General features: G+C 34.7%; 1 protein-coding gene across 16 annotated transcripts in view; it reads right to left on the bottom strand.

Annotated features, from left to right (window-relative positions):
* The window catches only part of LOC119069220 (modifier of mdg4), a 67,511-nt gene that overhangs the window by 2,749 nt on the left and 45,302 nt on the right, over window positions 1-19,460 (bottom strand). Inside the window, exons 4-6 of one of the 16 annotated variants that reach the window (XR_005086284.1) lie at window positions 1,808-2,015; window positions 1,372-1,741; window positions 303-1,102 (exon numbers count right to left, since the gene is read on the bottom strand). The exons of 1 other annotated variant lie outside the window; for it this stretch is intronic. Coding sequence is in view for 14 of the 15 variants with exons in the window: in XM_037173198.1 (XP_037029093.1) it covers window positions 8,457-8,905 (449 nt within the window). In the remaining variant the exon portion in view is untranslated. Of the gene's footprint in view, window positions 1-302; window positions 1,742-1,807; window positions 2,016-3,421; window positions 3,602-3,692; window positions 3,826-4,794; window positions 4,991-5,084; window positions 5,263-5,490; window positions 5,642-5,710; window positions 5,853-8,441; window positions 8,906-10,807; window positions 11,150-11,416; window positions 11,785-12,235; window positions 12,535-12,651; window positions 13,013-13,518; window positions 13,973-14,367; window positions 14,944-16,049; window positions 16,343-17,796; window positions 18,251-18,370; window positions 18,744-19,460 lie in introns of those variants that run through there. 14 more of the 16 variants (XM_037173204.1, XM_037173238.1, XM_037173233.1 and 11 more) reach the window with 14 other exon arrangements.

Here is a 19,460-nt window from a genome sequence, read left to right on the forward strand (position 1 = left end):
AAGCGCAGAATGCGTCACCTCCAGCGATATCAGTTGTTTTGGAAGTATGCACAGGGACTTGCGTCACTTTTACTCTTTTGAGTGTTTTTGACTGATTTTATACAGATCTATTACAGGTTCAACATGACTTCAGATTGAAAGTTCATCTGAATAGAGATTTAACCATAAATACGTCATCTACAGTAACAGATCCGGTTAATTTCGATCTATAGCCAAGTTTAGTACTAGAGGTGAATCGGATTGCATGAGCTGAATTTGACCTGTCGCGAGACAATTCAGCTAAGATTTGAAACACAATTCTATAAATTAAAATCTCTTTATTCATTACAATAAACTGCTTCTTTTGGCATAGCCGTTTAATGTTGCATTCATCAACATGCTGATGTTTCGTCGATGAATTATAAATTAAAATTTCAATTTGAAACAAAACCACTCCAACTTGTAAGATTGCAAACATTTCGCTGTACATTTCACTTATTTCTATCCATGATTCTTATCAATATTGACTCGTTCAATGGCTTATTCACTGTGTCACAAAGTTATATACAATGTGTATGAGGTAATAACCATTATATCGTAAGACAAAAGTGTTAAGAGCAAACACTAGAGACGTACATTTGTTTATTGTTTTACGGTTGTCTGCTATTTTCCGTTTCAAAGAGTGTTTTATGAAATAACAGAAATTCTTTTGAAACCAAATTGAAGCGTATGTGTGTTGCACATTGTGGAACATTCAATTTTCCCGGTGAAATGCAACAGTCGCCCACATAAAGTTATAAGAAAAATGTTTTTTCAACCAGAATATCACATCCAAAGTTTGATTAAAATTTATTCGCGTAATTCGTTGTCAGAATAATGGAATTTAACGTTTTTGTCGTTTTATCCATGCACTGATTAATGTTACATATGTACTAACAAGGAGATACTTTGCTATTTAGTGGTTTCAAAAAATGTATGTTTTGTTGTCGGAACCGAAGGAAATGGAAAGTTAAATGGAATTCAATTGAGTTTACATGGTTTGGCTGTTTAACCTTTCACATATATCAGACATGTCACTAATAGCAGTAGTTGTACTACTACACTACAGTATGAAGAATGTCAGCTAGCTCAATCGGTTAAAAATCGAGTCTACGACATCTTTGGATCTGAGTAAATCTTTGTAATCGTTGTCAATGACAGATGACCATCAACGTCCGCTGAAAGGGTAACTTTTTCGAAATCGTTGAACGGAACTGAAATTTCGTTTGAACTGAATATCTTGCAATTTTTCCACTAAAAATTCCCCCTTTACAACAATTTTTATAAACAACCAAGGGCGTTTCATATTTCATTTATCAACCGAAAACCTGGGCGACCAGCACTTAAACACACTACATTGGATCTCGACGATCTCTCATCACGCACAGCTTCAGATCCATTTACAGTTGAAACGGACAAACCATTTTTCGTGTAATTGAGAATTGTATGACTTTAACTATAATCGAAGGACAGAGTATCTCTTTTAGAAAATGATGATGATGTGACATATAATCATACCAATGTCCAATATTATTGCAGACTATATTACGTGTTAATTCTACTATCACTGTTATCACTTTCAGCAATTTTGCTTTTCTTTTCCGCCATCATCGCTTTTAGTACACCTTTCTTACGCCGTTCCGTTAGAATTGTGTGATTATGTTCACGCTGTACTATTTCTAACCTTTTACCGTAAACTTTGGTACGTACTCTGGCTTTGCAACTGTTGATTAGGTGAAATTGTGTTTATAAGAAAGGAAAATATTTCGAAAATTGGTCATAAACTCACCCCAACGGCTTGAACTGTACACATCGCCAATACGTGGTATCGTCCCGATTCCGGTGCCTTGTAAACGGATATCCGTCTAGGCATAACTGAAAGCCACCTTTTAAACTACTAATATAAATAACGGAAGATTTATTGTCGGTATCGGTTTCCGTCTCTGGATCCACTATCGTTTCTATTGTTTCTTCTACAGCGGCATCGGAAGTATTTTCTGTGAAACAATTGACATGCCATTAAAATTCGTTCAACAAACTTTACATGAATGGAATTAACAACGACTGAAGAAGTGGAATACGGAAACGAATCCACTGACTGACACTATGCTATAAATGTAACGGCAAAGTTCATTGTTTTATTTTTTTTGAGTGGTTTAATCAATACAGTACATTCATTTAGCGATAATAAATTTCGTTCTTTGAACATACATGGATCAATAAAATAGAAGTCTTGTTAGAAGAGCCTCAACGAACACATGAACTATTGTAAACCTTTATGTAGACCCAAAAATTACTTAACGCAAGAGGCATGTGGAGTGTCAAACTTGTATTACATTGATGACATTCTTGTCTTAACCCAGTGAAGAATAGTAGACGTTTCGTTGGTATTATTGAGAAAAGCGTTGTATGCAAATCGATGATAGACAATTTTTTAGGCACAAGTTTGACATTGTTTTACCAGGCCTGCGGCGCGTCATATCTAGTGCCCAAAAAAAGCATTTATCATTCAGTGGCATCAACAACTATTTCGAACTATAAGACATTAATTGTGACGAAGGAGTCTCTAAAGTCTTGATTTATCTGATTCAATATAAATTCACTGCTTCGCTTGAACAAACATTTAAGAGGATTACTCGTACACTGATTAGGCACGCTCCATCTATGAATTTTGATATATACAAATTAATTAAACCCAAGGATCAAGGTGGACTCCATTGCCACTTTTTAAACAAACTACATCCGAAAATGCATTTCATATCCCCTGAGTTGTGAAGCCAAAAATAGGAAAACGAGATGAAAGAAAATTGTTTAGAAAATTTATTTTGCTTCTTTGATGGATGCCACAATAATCTATTGTTTTTTGTGTGAAATATGCAAGAGACCATCAATGATATTCAACTTCAGAAGGTCCGCATGAAAGCATCAAACATTTACAGACACATTTAAGAAAGCTTCCAGTTCCAGTTTGAATTTCGAACAGCTTTCAAAAATGGACGCCGCTGAATCACAGTTGTTAATACCTCGAAGAAAAATTTCGCTTTGTCCGTTGTTGTTTTGTTTTTGTCAGCTGCATACCCACGGCATTCATTTTTAAAAGCTGTTCGAAATTCGAACTGGAACACTATATGACGTAAATTTGTCTCAGAAGTGAAAATAATAATCTTGGTCGTAAGAATGTTAAAGCTTATGGCTTAATATGCACTTCACTCCGTTTTTTAAAAAACAATGAAAATTGCTTTCTCTGTCTCTTTTTTCATTGTTGTAGCGTAAAGGGCGAGTAAACGGAGTGAAGTGCGGATTAAACTTTAAGCTTAATAGTTTAATTACAACAAAAATTCCACGCAAAACATTTCACTGTTCAATACGTTTATCGTGCGTTCATCAATTGAAAATGTAAATATTTGACACAACTTTTATCATAATTTATTTCAAGTCAACAACTGCTTTTACATATCCAAAATTTGTGCTGTCTTAGTTTGATTTTTTAACCTTCTGAGCCTCTTCCGTCGGATGATTATGTTCTGATATCACAATGCGCGTAACTTTACCCTCTGCATTCGTTATAACTCGTGCTTTGCATCTACGAGAATTTAAAAAAAAATCTTTTTCAATTAAGATCCTTTCTCCAATTTTCGTTGGACTTTAACGTTTTTTACTAAAATGATATTTACCCTCCTTTCTTGGACTTGGAACACCTCCAGTATGTTCTCGAATTTTGGACATCATGCTTGATGTATGGCATTCCATCCACATACAGTTGAAAACTGCGTCCTTTACTGTTGATCAGGTATTCGAATCGATGGCCTATAAATGGGATTTTATTAGTAAAATGAAATCTTTTCGGCGAAATGTTTCTTTAGGTCAAATTAAATTGGAGAACAAAAATTTATTATTGGATACGGATTAGAGATACAAGTACAAGTAATCGTAACGTTTCGGCGACTCCAGGAACAGATACTCTCGTACATTGCCACACTGATAAAAAAATTTACGTCCAGTATGTATGAAATGGATGGCAGACAGCTTCATTTCTGCCTTACTTCGGATATGTATATTTCAACGTCTGACATGTATATCCAACGTCTGACATGTATATCCAACGTCTGACATGTATATCGTACATGTCCGACGTATAGTCATACGTACTGCTCGTGACTATCCGTGTCACTCGTATGTTTGTACATCGAACATGTACGATATACTTGCCAGACGTTGGAATATACATATCCGAAGTAAGGCAGAAACGAAACTGTCTGCCAGCCATTTCATACATACTGGATGTATGTTGACGAATTTTTTTTATCAGTGCAGAGAGAAATGTGCGGAGATTTTGTTACAATCTGCTGAAGCGTAATTTAAAATGGATGTCACACCTTCAAGTCTTTCTTCGTTGAATATTTTCTTGGGATCAGATCAGAAATGCTAACAAAGCTATTGTGGAATTGGTAAAGCTGTACCTCATAGAAAAAATCCTTTTTTGCATCCAGCGTTTGATTGGCTAAATGCTCAAACGATAATTTGCGCTGAACGACTCTAAAGTATTTGTATGCGAGTATAGCAGCAATCAAAATTGAATGTTTCCTTTGTACACAGTGGATGATTTTCTGCTTAAAAGCAAATTTATTATTTGAAATTAAATTACAGTGGCATATAGAAGGTCAAACAGGCAGAAACTCGTATTTATTCTAGAAATTTTACTGTCTCGATGAATATATATTTATATACAAATCGAATCAATGTAAAATCTGCTTGAACACATAAAAAGGCTTTGTGTGAAGAGTTTTTTTTTCGTTCCTTTATTTTGTTTCCTTTTTTTTCGTATTAAACTTTTCACAGAAAAGGTTACAATTTTTATACGTGATGTGACACAGAGGCTGTAATCTAATTCCGGTTCGATAAGTGATTATGTTTCGATTCTAAAACTTTGTTGATTTTACCATCAAGACTTGTAACGACGCGTGCGGCACAGCTACAAAACACAAACAAAACAATTTCACGTTATGTAAACACAATTTACAAATAGAATAATGTTTGCGGTTATATAATAATGTGATGCCACCTACCGATCCGTTTTGTACGCATACGAACAACGCCAATATATTCGATCTTTTTGCGAATCATGTCTGTTGTATGGTATACCATCGACAAATAGTTTATATCTGCCCGACCTGTTTGTTATAATATATTCATATTTTGGCAGGATGTTTGTTTCCACATAATCGTAATTCGGTCCGTTATTTCCTGATAAAATAGAAGTTGAAAAATGAAATTAAAATAAAAAAAATTTAATTGAAAATTTGATTTTAAAATGAAATAGTTGGAATATTTATGTTGCGCAGACCAAACCGCAAAAAAAAATGTAGAATCGCCTCTATGCATTCATTTTAACGAAAAGGCTTGTAATTTTAATAATTTTCTTTTTCATTTGTATTTGTTCGCAAAATGGGACGCTTTACAATAACACGTTTTATAGGAATATTCATCTCAGGCCAACGGATTATTATCCAGTATCGAAAATTTCTTGCGAAATTTTTTCGGCACCACCAACGAATGGTTGTGTTGCCAGTTTTGAATTTTAAACAATGATCCGTCCAAGTTCGTTATTACTCGAGCTTTGCAACTGTTAAATTGAGAAAACAAAAATATTTTGACTTCTTGTTACATTCCAAACACATTGATAAAAGCATACCGTTCGGCCTTGTTGGATTTGAAACATCGCCAGTAAGTGCGTTCATTTTGTATGTCATGCTTGAAATATGGATATCCGTTTACGTAGAGTTTTAATGGTGCTCCGGGCTTATTCAAAACATATTGTAAGTGTGGATCGAAAACTGTAAAGAATTTAGGCGTTTGTTATTGCGGTGTTTTATTTTGCTGAAAATTTATTCTTTTTTTCTTTTAAACAAATTCCCTTGAACTCATTCAATTTCTACAAAAACATCCACCAAAATCTTAACATTAAAGACTGATTCGAATCGAGGTTAACTAAATTATTCCATAGAAAATCTTTGGAAAAGAGAAATTATTTCGGTTTTAGGCGACGTAGAATTTGAAGTCACAATTACAATCCATATGCATTACCAATTTACGTAAGACATTTACGTAATACCGCATGTGGAATGATATCAAAGGGATTGTAACCGTTTGCAAAATGTAGCTTCCTCCCACTGTATACAAATTCCAAACCGAGCGTTGTAACTCTATTTTAGGGATAATTATTCCACTCAACGATAGCAAACGGCGTTGAGTTCGAATCTGGGTTACAATTTCTGTGGAATGATTCTGTGTTTCTTAATTAGATGATATTTTTATACTAAGTCTGAGTCTGAATTCACAGTCATCCGTTTTCATTCCGTTTTGCCTCCGTGTACATGACAGTTGACATTTCATGCAGTAGAGCACATTGTTTGAAATGACTACTGTCACGTACACGGAGGCAAAACGGAATGAAAACGAATGACTGTGACGCCACCTTGAGTCGTACTTTTCAATACAGACTAACACGATTGCTGCTTCAATAAATTAAGTGAATATTGTAAAATATTTACCGCGAACTAATGTGTAATTTAGCCTAGATGTAGAATAGATTTCATATGCAGTGCATGAGTTTCTGAAGTAAGAATTTAAAAAAAATAAAAAGCCAATTTTGAGCTTGCAGCAATTAGATTTATTGTTTAAAAATAGACAATTTACTAATGTAACATGTTTGTATAAATCTAAAATTACTTTTTTTTTTAACATTTTTGATAATTATTACACTCCAAAAGCGTCTTCATCTCTCCTAACGCAAGGCCTATTTTTGGGATTTTAATTTAGAAAAATTATGAAAAAAGTTAAGAAATATTCGGAACTCTTTCAGGATTATTTCAGAATTTTTTAGGAATTCACAGAACTTTTCAAAATTAAAAATTCCCTACAAAAACCCTGTACTAACATGTTTACGTCGAAGCGGCAGTACCGATTAGATAATTGAATTTCTGTGTAATTGTTGTGGCTGAAAAAAAAAGAAGTTTCCGGCAGCACGTAAAATATAATCGTCTTTAAACTATTCTTTTGGTTTGCATGATAACTTTCGTCGTTCAGCTGATTCTGCTAACCTAACACTTGCTAAAACGGCAAAGTCACTAGCAATGAGTAAGGTCACATAAAGTTTATTTTTCAGGAGTCCTGAGTCAACTTTATGCGTTCGTGCTGATATTTCATACATTGTTTCTGATTCAAAAGTTTAGTTTAAAAATTATAAAAATTTGGAACTTTGGAACTTGACTTATACATTGAGGTAGCAGAAGAACATTTCTCTATGTTATGGACAGTAGCGACAATAATAGCCGCTCTTAAACAGTCCTGTATTACAAAATGTAGTCAACCCTAACTTTTTTTTGTAGGAGGGGACTTGCGTCACGCCGGCTTACTAACGTGTGGTCATGATATTAACGTGGATGTAGTATGTGGAATTGGATTGTGATCGTTGAAAATGTGTGTGAAAATGTGTTTGGATCAAAACAATTACTAATTAGTCTCAATAATTATAATTGGACCTGTGATAAACAGTTTCAAAGAAAAGGCTGTCATTATGAGTCCTAAATAGAAACTGACAGAGGGCAGGGGATGATAATATAAAGCATCTTTTTCTTCAATTTGTTAGCGATATCTTGTGTTGTACAAAGCCGCTGTTCTGTTATTCTACTATCTCAATGATTTAAAAAAGGGCGAACAATACTCGAACTACTCTTACAAAATGGACTATCAAATAAGCTTTTATATTTTGATTTTTTCTTCTTAATGCACGTAGCGTGTTCAGTTCATTCTTTACAATTTATGTGAAAATGAATGTAAAGTTTTTGCGCTTCCTCAGGGTGTGCTCAACCCAACCGTAGCCGTAGCGCTGTCTATATTGTTGTTTGTTTGTCTATAATAGTCAACTACTACTTTACATTCAATACTATTACAAATGAGTACTTAACTCAGGTGAATACTTTCTGTCGTGGTAACAAAAAAGTCTGGATCAAGAAAATAATGACCTAATTTTGTCGCCAAGGACTTAGCTTTACTTTTCGTCATGTTAAGGCACGCTAGTATTAAATGAGGAATGTATTGCGTCGTTTCAAAATGAACCGTTTAGATGATGAGCGACAGTTCCATCATCTTATTTTATGAAAATAATTATTTAAAAAAAAGGAGAAGAAAAACGAAAAGTTTTTAATGAAAATTTAACTTTTCAAACAAAACAACGATGAACAAACATCTCAACGATGAAAAAATTAATTATTTCTTTGTGCAACAAAGACATGGACAAGTGTCGAGCATAATTAAAAAACTTGATTCTTTAGTAGGTACAAAGAATATTAACTTAACTATGAAAATTCAGGTAGAAATTGCGTTCATTTTTCAGTTCATCCGAGTTCATCATTTTACCGATTCAAATGCATTTGCGTCTAGTTTAACTGAAAACTTTTCGCCAATTTCATTTTCAGTTGCTCCTTCAAATTAAGCGGCTTCTTCACCTCAACTTCCTTTTTGATAGCCACCTCATTAATTTCCGATTTACAAACAACATTGTCGTCACGTTCATCAATAATCGAATTATTTGGATGATTATGGCCCACCATTATTTCATTGACCACATTGCTTTTCGACAGAATCCGTGCCATACATCCAGACGTGTGATTAATACATCGCCAATACATTATGCCCATTTTATTGAAATGGAATTCGTATTGGTTCATCTTAAATTGGGCTCGCATGCTGGAGAATTTTGTTTGTACGTATTGCAATTGATATTGTGGTCCATTTAAAATATCAATCAAATTGGGCGGAATCAAATTGGTCCGAACCGGTTTAATGCGGGGACGTCCACGGCCGCGCTTCGTCTTACCGTCTGAAACTGTTTGTGGGAAGGGAACAAAATAAAAAAAAATCAATAAAATAAATAAACGAAAAAAAAACAAACAAAAATTTTTGTATAAAATTAATGAAAAGAAAGAAAAAATTAAAAACAAAAAGAAAATCTCATTAACTCATCTATCAAAAGCAGACCGTTTGAAAAAAAAGTTACAAATTGGTACCCTCTTTTTGTAGTCACGGATAACGCCAACAAAAAAAATAAGCGACGAGCTCTACCAAGATTATGTATTTGAAAGATCAACCGATAGTGAGAAAATGCACACGGAAAAAGGATTAATAAGAATTAGAGAGGCTCTAGTTTCTGTTCTCATTTCAGGAATTACAGTCGTTGAAATAAGTGGCGCAATTTGTTTCAGATGTTTTTCAGCTGGTCCACTCATACAAACTTATTTTTGTGTATACACGGGTGAAATAGTTAAATGTATGCGCGTGGAAGGTGGTAGTGCTAAAACCGTTTAACAACGTAAAACCAATTTTGTTTGTATCAGTGGATCAGCTGAAAAACATCTGAAACAAAATGTAGGAACTTACTTCAAAGTCGCCGACTGTACAAAAAAAAACCCAAATTTTTCGGGGTGAATTAAATTAATGTCTACCGAAACTAAAAATTAACAAGGTGAAAGTCTGTTCACTTTGATGTTCGTACAACCATCATAGAACGTTAACCTTTTGGGTAATACTCGTAATACTGTTTAATGTCTTTACAAATTTATACTCATTTCCGATAAGATTTTTTGCGTTAATTTTTTCTAAATATTGCAAATTCAAACCTAGTGTAAATAGAACAATCAAGATAATATCCACAGATTCGCCGAGTAATTATTTTTAATTTAATATAAAATAATTCTCTCACATTCACTAACTAAAATCCTCGACAATATTGTACACATAAATGCAGACATCATCTTTTGTGTGACTTTTTCGAACTCCAGAGAATTTATTTTTCTTTAATTTTTCTTTTTCTTCTTCCTTCTGTAATCTTTCCTCAGTAAAGCCGTAAAACGATTCGAAACAGTAGAGAAAAAATAAGAGAAAAATGTTGAGATTCTAATCTGTGACCTGGACATCTTGAAGCGACAACTTTTACAATGATTATGCAAGTTAATTCCCTCCCACAAAGAGATTTTCTTTAAATAAAAACGATTCGAAATAAACACAAACGGACGAACCAAAGCTGGTTGAAGAAATAACATTTCATTTCGAGGTAAGACACAGATTTCTTTATTTTTATTTATACACTAGAGTTGTTTCATCATGGCAAATAGCTTTTGTGTCGCGTAGGTAACAGTGTCTTATATAATCTTGTTTTCTGAGAGTACAGTGTTAATATATAGTGATAAACGAAACGTAACAATAATTTTTTGATGATGGAAATTTACTTTACTCTTATGTCAAACCGTTAAAATGAGGTTTTTCCGTTACACCAAACCATCACCATCAAAATCAGTTCTTCATACAATTTCATCCTTTAAGATGTAGTCTAGACAAAAGTTCTAGACGTGCATTTTTTTCGTTGCAATGAGCATTGCAGAGAGCTATGATCAATGGAGAGTCGCAGGAAACGTTAACCGTTATAATGGTGGTCATGTGTGGTTTTTATCTTACACGCAACAATAAAACCAATGCTCTCTTGTACATTTTGGGTATTTGTGTGCAGTAATTCGCGGGAATAACATGATTCGCCTGGAAATTGTTTCAACAAAGATGTCGTTTAACGAATGTACATCTAAATTTTTGGGAAGCTCGATTAACATTTCACGAATCCATTACTACATCACCACTGACCGTTTCCCGCCACTCCCAGATAAGTTTCATTTATTACGTAAGTGATTTCGCGAAACGTTCCTAAATTTTTCATGTAACGACATATGCAGAATATTTGTTTAGGCTTAAAACGTTTATTTGCTCTACAAATATTACAATTTTATTCCATCATGCTGTCCATCGTGATTATGAACGTCGTCCAATATCCAGCAATTAAGTTGTTTGGTAAAGACTTTCGCTGCGCATTTCAATGTATGCTTTGAACATCTCCAAATCACTATTCCGTCTCGCTTGTGATGAAACTCATAAACGAAATTGTTGACGATAATTTTTGGTTTGCCAAATAAAATCGAAACATTTTCGAATCGCATCGGCGGTGTTTTTAGTGCGGCTGCTATGTGTTGGTTGTCGAACAGTGGTCGGGTTGGTCGTTTCTTAATCTGAGTGACGATTTCGAAACCTAAAAACATTTTATTGCTATTAATAAAGTGAAGAGGTAGGAAAATTGGTATATCATCCGCATCAGACGAATTCACATTTAACAGAAAAAAGTCAGATAAAAAATCCCACTTTCGTATCTAAGCGGTTCTTCTTAGTTTCTCTGATTTATCTTGTTTGCCATTGAAACGAGAGAGATCACAGAAACGGAGATGAACAACACTAACAGCTTAGGCGCGAAAGTGGGATTTTTTACGTGGGCGAAGCAGTAAGAACAAAAAAGAAAAGAATTTCCCAAACAAATTTATTTATTTAAGTCAAACTTGTATCCTGGCGGATTGACCACCGTTTTCAATTTTTGACGTTCGAATTTCTTTAACATTCGGCTGGTGGCTTCGTGATTGTGTCTCGGTCGACTAATGACAACGCGATATAAGCCATTCGGTTGTTCCGTCGACATTGCACGGGCGTTACACGGCTTCATGTCTTTCGATCGTGAACGACAGCACCAATATGTCGTCGCACCTACGACGTTATTTTTGGAAAAGGTAAAACCGTCGATAAGGAGCAGATTTTTCCCACGCTGGCCTTGGATGAGATTCAATTCTTCGTCTTCTAATATTATCTCAGTGTCACGTTTGAGGATTGTACTTGAATCTAAAAGCATTAACAACAAATAAAAGGTTTTAGAATTTTGCAATTTGAAATTTTAAAACGATTTTTGGTTAAATATTATTTTGCGTATCGGTGGGCTGCAATATTGAGTGATATAATACGGCTGTGCACGAATTTTCAATGTCCAGTTTGTAGAATGTTGTAAGGGGACGTGAAATGAAAGTGTACCACACAGAACATTTTTTGACACATTAATCGGTGTACGTTCCGATCACCTTATTTCACATCATAAGTTCGCATAACGTAATTTTCACAACAAAGGGAAAGGGAATAGCTCAACGAAAATTGCCGTATCACATCGTTAAACAAAGGAATTCCAATGAGCTTGTTGTTGTTGCAATTCCCGAACCTAACATAATACACCACCCACTTTCCAGAGCAAATGACACAAACAAATCAACAAAGAACTTTTTCTCTTTTTTATTTATTTTTTTTTTCTTTTTTTGTTTAATTCATTCGTTCAAGCTGGATGATTATGAGATCCATTCCGTATGATGAGGAATCGTTCATCGATGTCGGTTATGAGGCGCGCCTTACAACTTCGACTTCTCTGTTTCGCACACACCCAATACTTTCGCTGTTTTATGACCTTTGCGCATATATACGTAAATCCGTCGCATGATAATTTTCGGCCTCCTCTCTGTCCGACTACGTACTGTATACTTTGAAAGCTTTTAAACAATGGATCGACGACATCGGCAACACCCAAATAGCGTAGTTCGCGAGTTGCATCTGAAATTTATAAGCTGGAATTAGTCCGAAAGTATGTCACACTTGTGGGGAGAATTTTAATGTTAATTATATTGTTGGTGGATGGACAGTCCCACTGCGAAGAAAAGGAATTTTCGATGAATTTCTATGTTTAAATTTTTATTAATTCCATTTCATTTACATGGGCTTTGACATTCTAACACACTATACAAGGAATTCTATCCGTTGTCCACTCATGTCTCCGTCATATCGTCCTCGATGAATTGACTGTAATCGGGTGGATGATTGTGAGCGGAATATGTGAAATAAATGTGATTATTGGTACTGTTTGTGACCACTTTGGCTTTGCATTTCTTTGCTCGCAGCATTGAGCATCGCCAGTATGTTGTCGTAAAGTTTCCTTTGTTCCGAACGAAAGAATAACCGCCGACAACTAACTTTGGTGTGCCACGTTGCCCCGATACGAAAATTAATTTTCTTTTAATTTTTGGCTTTACATCTGGAAAATTAATTCGAAAAAAAAAAGTTGAGTTAGTTATGGGCAAGTTATTTTGATAGAAACGTTTCTGGTGGAACAAAAAAGCATTAACAGACATTGCATGCCTCGTCTCAACATTGATTTTCCTAGAAAGAATATAAAATTACATTTCCCAACTCTTGTCAAATTTCCTGATTAGGCCCATTTGTCTGTGTGGAGACAAATTTGATCTTACAACTAAAAACAACAAAATTCAGACAGTAGAACTGGTTTCAACGCCACAACGATCATTGTGTGATAATTCTAGTTCTGGTGCTCTCAAGATCAGGGGACACTGTATGGAACAAAGATATTGTAGGTTCGATGATGGTTCTAGTTCAATCACAATAGGTTAGGCTCAATCAACTTTTCGGTGAAACTAAACCAGAGTTTTTGTGAATTGTAGTTCCTCAAAATCTTGCCCCTCTCCAAGTAGTCGAATGTTGACTGTTTAAATGAACGACTTCTTCTATTCGGTTTCAAATTGATTTTTTTTTATTGACATTGGCTGGCACATCAATTATTGATCAAAATTTCGTAGAAAAATTCGTGCAGTGTCTTTCGCAATTCGTCTATGCGGATGCGGTCGACGCAGTTGACTTAGTCTCGTCGGTGGATATATGTGACTGATGGGTGTCGAATTTCGTCTCACCACAAATTCGTTGCTGTTTGGTATCTGCTTCAGTTGGTACTTTCGTCTGCAGCCGAGTTGATTGCATTCGAACCGAATGGTAAACGAATTTTTGTTCTTATAATATCCGTTCGACTTTAGGACACACGGTATTTGTTTATCCATCAACTGTTGCACGAAAAATTGCACATACGACGATTTTAAATGTTTACCATCTACAATCGAATCCCAGTCGACTGGATCTACATCAATTGTACAAATTTCGAAGAATGTTTTATAGCCATCATGGGCATCGTCTATGTTCTGATCATCTGTAAAAAATGCAAAAGAAAATACAAATGAAATCTTGTGTAAGTGACTCTGTGACTCAGGACAGTGGGCAGTGTCAAGTTGGGAAGATTCAACATGAACCGGTAGACAATGATTTTATGGACAACTTTTGAGTTGAATTCGAAACTTCTACGCATCAGTCAGAAGACAATAGCTAAAACAGTCGACACTGAATTGAGTTTCATTGACTGAGCTTATCAAACTCCTTTCCTGCAGTGCATGTGCATATCTAAAAGAATCATATATGTGAAATGCCTTTCGCAAATCCGTTAGTACTGTTTAGATGACAATATGACAATATGCAAAGACTGAGGGACTGATCCAGGTCTGATGCACGTATTGTTTCTCATAAGTGATGCAAAAACAAAACATTTTTATTTATTCTTTGTGATTTCTTCATTTTTTAAATTCAATGATAACAAATTTGGTTTCGCTCATATCAAAGCAATAGGAAAAATCGGTCCGGCCGTTTATAATCTATAGTATTAGGCCCATTAAACTGCTTGAGAGTGTATTAGGCTATACGCAGTGTTACGACTGTAATGTTCAATTCAATTACTGATTGGGAAGAGTTTTTTTTTTATTGAAAAAAAATCCAATTGATTTGATATGAAGAAACGATTTTTTTTATCTCCCCTCACTATCCCATCCACCTAGTCAACATCCTTTGTAATTTTATAACATTCCACATCTTCATCATCATCGTCATATTTGTACGAATAATCCGGTTCGTGGTTGTGATCTTGATTCTTGATTATCACTTCTTTCGATTTTGACTTGGTGATGATCCGAGCATTACATTTCAAGTAGCGATTCTTCGAGCACAGCCAGTACGTTCGGTCCAGATTACCGTTGTTCCGAAAATATGAGTATCCTCGCATCAGCAGTTTCGGATTTCCTTTCATGCCACGAACGAATTGCAAACGAGACGAAAATTCTAGTACCTCCACATCTAAAATAGAATTAATTTTGCATATTAGTATTGAGTGGTGTTGGTAATTTTGTAACTTAGATTATATCACTTCACAATGCGGTAAAATTGAATTTTTGTTCGGCCTTTTCTGATTGTAAAAATGCGAGGAAAAAGAGAATTTCCAATTAAATTGATTGGTTAGTGGATACAGTACGAAGACTTACAGAAAACGATTCCAACGCCTTTCAGCTGACTTAGTTCAAATTACTTTAAACATGCTGCGCATATTACCGGTTTGCTCATAAAAAACGTAGCCTTAAAGCTTCAACAGGAAAAGCTTTAAGCTTCAGAAAGATATTTAAAGCTTGTTCGTCTGTTGTTCTAATCCACGCCATTAGTCGTATAAATTTATACGTCAGAGAGAGCTTTTTTCTCCTTTGTTACGATCTGTCAGTTTTTCTATTTTGCGATTTAGTATGGAAATAAAAACTAAAATTGAGATATCTTTTAAGTGGTTTTTCATATTTTTTTTGGACCAAAATGTTTTAAATTGTGTTTGGAATCGATTGACATTAACAAAATAATAAAATAGAAAAAAATATTTTCACACAATCTGTTAATGCCAATCGATTCCAAACACATTTTAAAACATTTTGGTCCAAAAAAATATGAAAAACCACTTAAAACAGCAAAGATATCTCAATTTTAGTTTTCATTTCCATATTAAATCGCAAAATAGAAAAACTGACAGATCGTAACAAAGGAGAAAAAAGCTCTCTCTGACGTATAAATTTATACTAATGGCGTGGATTGACTGAGGTCATTTGAAAGGGACCTGGCAGACATCACTGACATGTTTTTACACAAATTTACCTAAGTGATGCTAGCAAGATCCGTCTACAATAAATAGATTTTAACATTTGAGCAGCTGAAAACAGTCGATTATTTTAAGAACCCAATAAAGGCGGACGGATTTTACCAATTCAAGACGCTTAAATAAATATCTCAATTTCAACCAAAAGGCAAGTCAACCCAAATAATGAAAAGAAACAAAACAGTAAATCCAACAAAATAATTTATTTTCGAAAAAAAAGAAGAAAACAAACGAAAAACTTTGTTCATTGTTTCACAATGGATGTGAAAGCAGACACTCTTTGTGTCTAAAAAGAATAATCTTGCTTTTCGGCTGGCAGCAGTTCCGGTGCATGTGTGTGAAATCGAAATGTGAATTTTATGACCATACTATTTGCCGTTGTTATCACTTTACATTTGCAATTTTGTGATTTGTATTTCGAGCAAGACCAGTAGGACCGAACGCCATCACCTTTCGTTCGGAAAAATGTGTTCCCTTCAACAACTAATTTCGGTTTGCCTCGTTGACCAGCGACAAATATAAATTTATCGAGGGTAATCGTGCGGGTATAGTTCAAAATTTCACCTAAAATGATTGAAAGTTTGTCTTTCAGTAACGAGATTTGAATGAAATTTCTAAATTTTATTTTGTGAATAGGTCAAATGTAGCATCAAAGAATCGTTGGATATATTTTTGGCCTAGACATTGTTTGAATTGAGTTACAAACAATTTTTTTTTTTTTTTTATCGTTGGAGAACCTATTTATAAGACACTTTGTCTCGTATCATATGCCAAAAAAAGTTAAAACTTTTTTTATAAATCATTTTGAAAGTCACTGAAAACACGAACATTCGAATCGAAATACAAAAATTTTTGATGACATACTGTATTTCTATTCGAATTTTCGTGTTTTTAGTGACTTTCAAAATGATTTATAAAAAAAGTTTTAACTTTTTTTGGCATATGATACGAGACAAAGTGTCTTATAATTAGGTTCTCCATCGATAAAAAATAAAAAAAAATATTTGTTTGTAACTCAATTGACTTTTTGTCGTGAGTTATTCATCATGGCTTAACCGTGAAAAATTGATTCTTAGAATGTCTTGGGCTACGATGCGTTCGTATTTTTATTGTTAAAAATAATGGTGGAATCGTCACTCAATTAAGAATTTCAATTGTTTGAACCGATCTCGTGACAACCAAATTCTAGCCAATCACGAACTATAAAGCTTACAAGAATCACTGCACTAAATAATGCAAAGTTAAAACTGCATCAAGCACCAGAATACGAAGCCATTGCACTACTGCACTACCATTGATCAAAGACTTTATGTTTTGGGAATTTTGCCTACGAAACATTTTCAATTTGTGCCTGTTTGCGAAATGCATTATTTTATACGAAGGAATCTCATAAGATAAATTCCACAAAGTGAAGCAGTTTTCAGTATACTCTTCACCTGAAACTTATGAAACTTGATAACGTAACAGAACTTATATATACACCAAACAATGGCACAAAAAAGAAAACTCTGTAACCATATTACCTTTGGCAAAACTTTTGATTGCAAAACGTTTTCACAAACTTGTTGCGTCGAAACAGATTGCAACTAAAGAACAAATCGTCTTAAATTAGACCAATAAAAAGTTTTAATTCTGTACATTGTACACTGTTGATGAAAATAGAGTCGATGAGGAAAATCAAGAGATTTTCGTATTAAATATGTGGCATGATGGTGGTCCGCCCCGCATAAGGTTTAATGAATTGTGATAATTTTATCGTTCACAACTTACAGTGAACACAACATGAAAAACATCGAACTTAAACCTGAATTGTCGGTTGAAAGCTATTTTCGATACACTGTTTATTACCTGGAGACAGAGTCACCTGCTACAGATAAGATTTTGCAAGTCTTTTTTGATGCTTCTCTTGTTGAGACTATTAACAAATCGACAGTGCTGATACGCACACAAGCAGCTTCGAAATCGAAAGTGATGGTTCAGTTTAGCGCAAAATTAAATGAAATTTGTTTTCCGTCATTATAACCACACTACAATTTATTAAACAAGTTTAACTTCGTGCTAAAAAAAAATTAAAGCTCACAGTACGGTCAGGTCAACCTGAAAATCGCAGGTCAGGTCAGAATTCAATTTCGTTCCGGTATGACCTGACCTGACCTGTCGTAAGTTATACTGAAAACGAAAAATCCGGATAAATGTTCGGATGCTGTGGATAGATTTTCGGATGTGTATGCTCTATAATGGCACTGCGGATGACATCCCGATTGTTTATCTCACGTGTGATAACACGCGCTTTACATTTGCTTTTGTAATATTGCGAACACTTCCAATTCCTTGAGCCCTGGCCAGGATATGACTTTTCATTTGGTGTGTAGGTGTTGCCATCGTAGAAAACGAGTTGTGTTCCACGTTTCGATGTTACATAAACCGCTGTCTCGTGATAGGAAGGTTTTTGCCGTTTTTCGTAGTGCTGAACTGAAAAACAATTTTGAGCGGTTAGCAATTTTGATGGTGCGTTAAATATTACATGTAAAGCGAACACAATGTTTGCGAATTTATTGAATTAAATGGAGAGTTGTTCTTGGAGTTTGGGTGCAATTTCATAATTTATTTATTGTACCACAAAGTACAGACAATATTCAAATATACAAAAAAACGGACGCTTAACTACATGTATTCGTTCGGATAATATATTTCTGAATTTAGTGATAATAATCATCTTTTTTAAGCTGTAAGTAAATGGTTTCTCGGTCGCCATGCGAATGTGTCGGATTTGTGAATTTTACCAATTCGACGCCGTTTATATCTTTGGTTACCGCTCTTGCGCGACATTTCAATTTTTTAAAGAGTGAACAACGCCAATTTGTCGTCTCCAGAAACTGTCTGTCTTTAACGTAGGTATGTCCTTCATGTATAAGCATCGGGGCGCCACGCTGAGATTTCCCAAATACTGCATGAATGGTAAAACCTGTTGAGATTGGAAATAGTATCAGGATTGAATAATTGTTTCGTTGACGTAACTAAATACCCAATTCTAACTAATTGCAATTGTCGGAACCGTATCAATTGAAACAATTTTTTTTATAAATTTTTTTTTTGAAGAAAAGGCTGGTAATTGATTTCTTTTTAATGGTAGGAAATTCACAAGGCGATCTATTTAAACGAAAATGAAGAAAGTCCGTCGAACGTCACTTCATCGCCACGTTGATCAGTCTAAGCATGATTAGAACCTTTCCTTATTTGGTAACGAAAATATTGAATGCACAGATTGCACAGAATTGTAGGAACAGATATTTCAGTCTAATGTTATGTTACTCAATTAATATCCACGCGTTGCAGTGTGGATATTTCATGATTAATACACTGATAAAAAAATTTACGTCCAGTATGTATGAAATGGATGGCAGACAGCTTCATTTCTGCCTTACTTCGGATATGTATATTTCAACGTCTGACATGTATATCCAACGTCTAACATGTATATCCAACGTCTGACATGTATATCCAACGTCTGACATGTATATCCAACGTCTGACATGTATATCCAACGTCTGACATGTATATCGTACATGTCCGACGTATAGTCATACGTACTGCTCGTGACTATCCGTGTCACTCGTATGTTTGTACATCGAACATGTACGATATACTTGCCAGACGTTGGAATATACATATCCGAAGTAAG

Source organism: Bradysia coprophila (genome assembly GCF_014529535.1).
Source record: "Bradysia coprophila strain Holo2 chromosome X unlocalized genomic scaffold, BU_Bcop_v1 contig_26, whole genome shotgun sequence".
Classification (NCBI taxonomy): Eukaryota; Metazoa; Arthropoda; class Insecta; order Diptera; family Sciaridae; genus Bradysia; species Bradysia coprophila.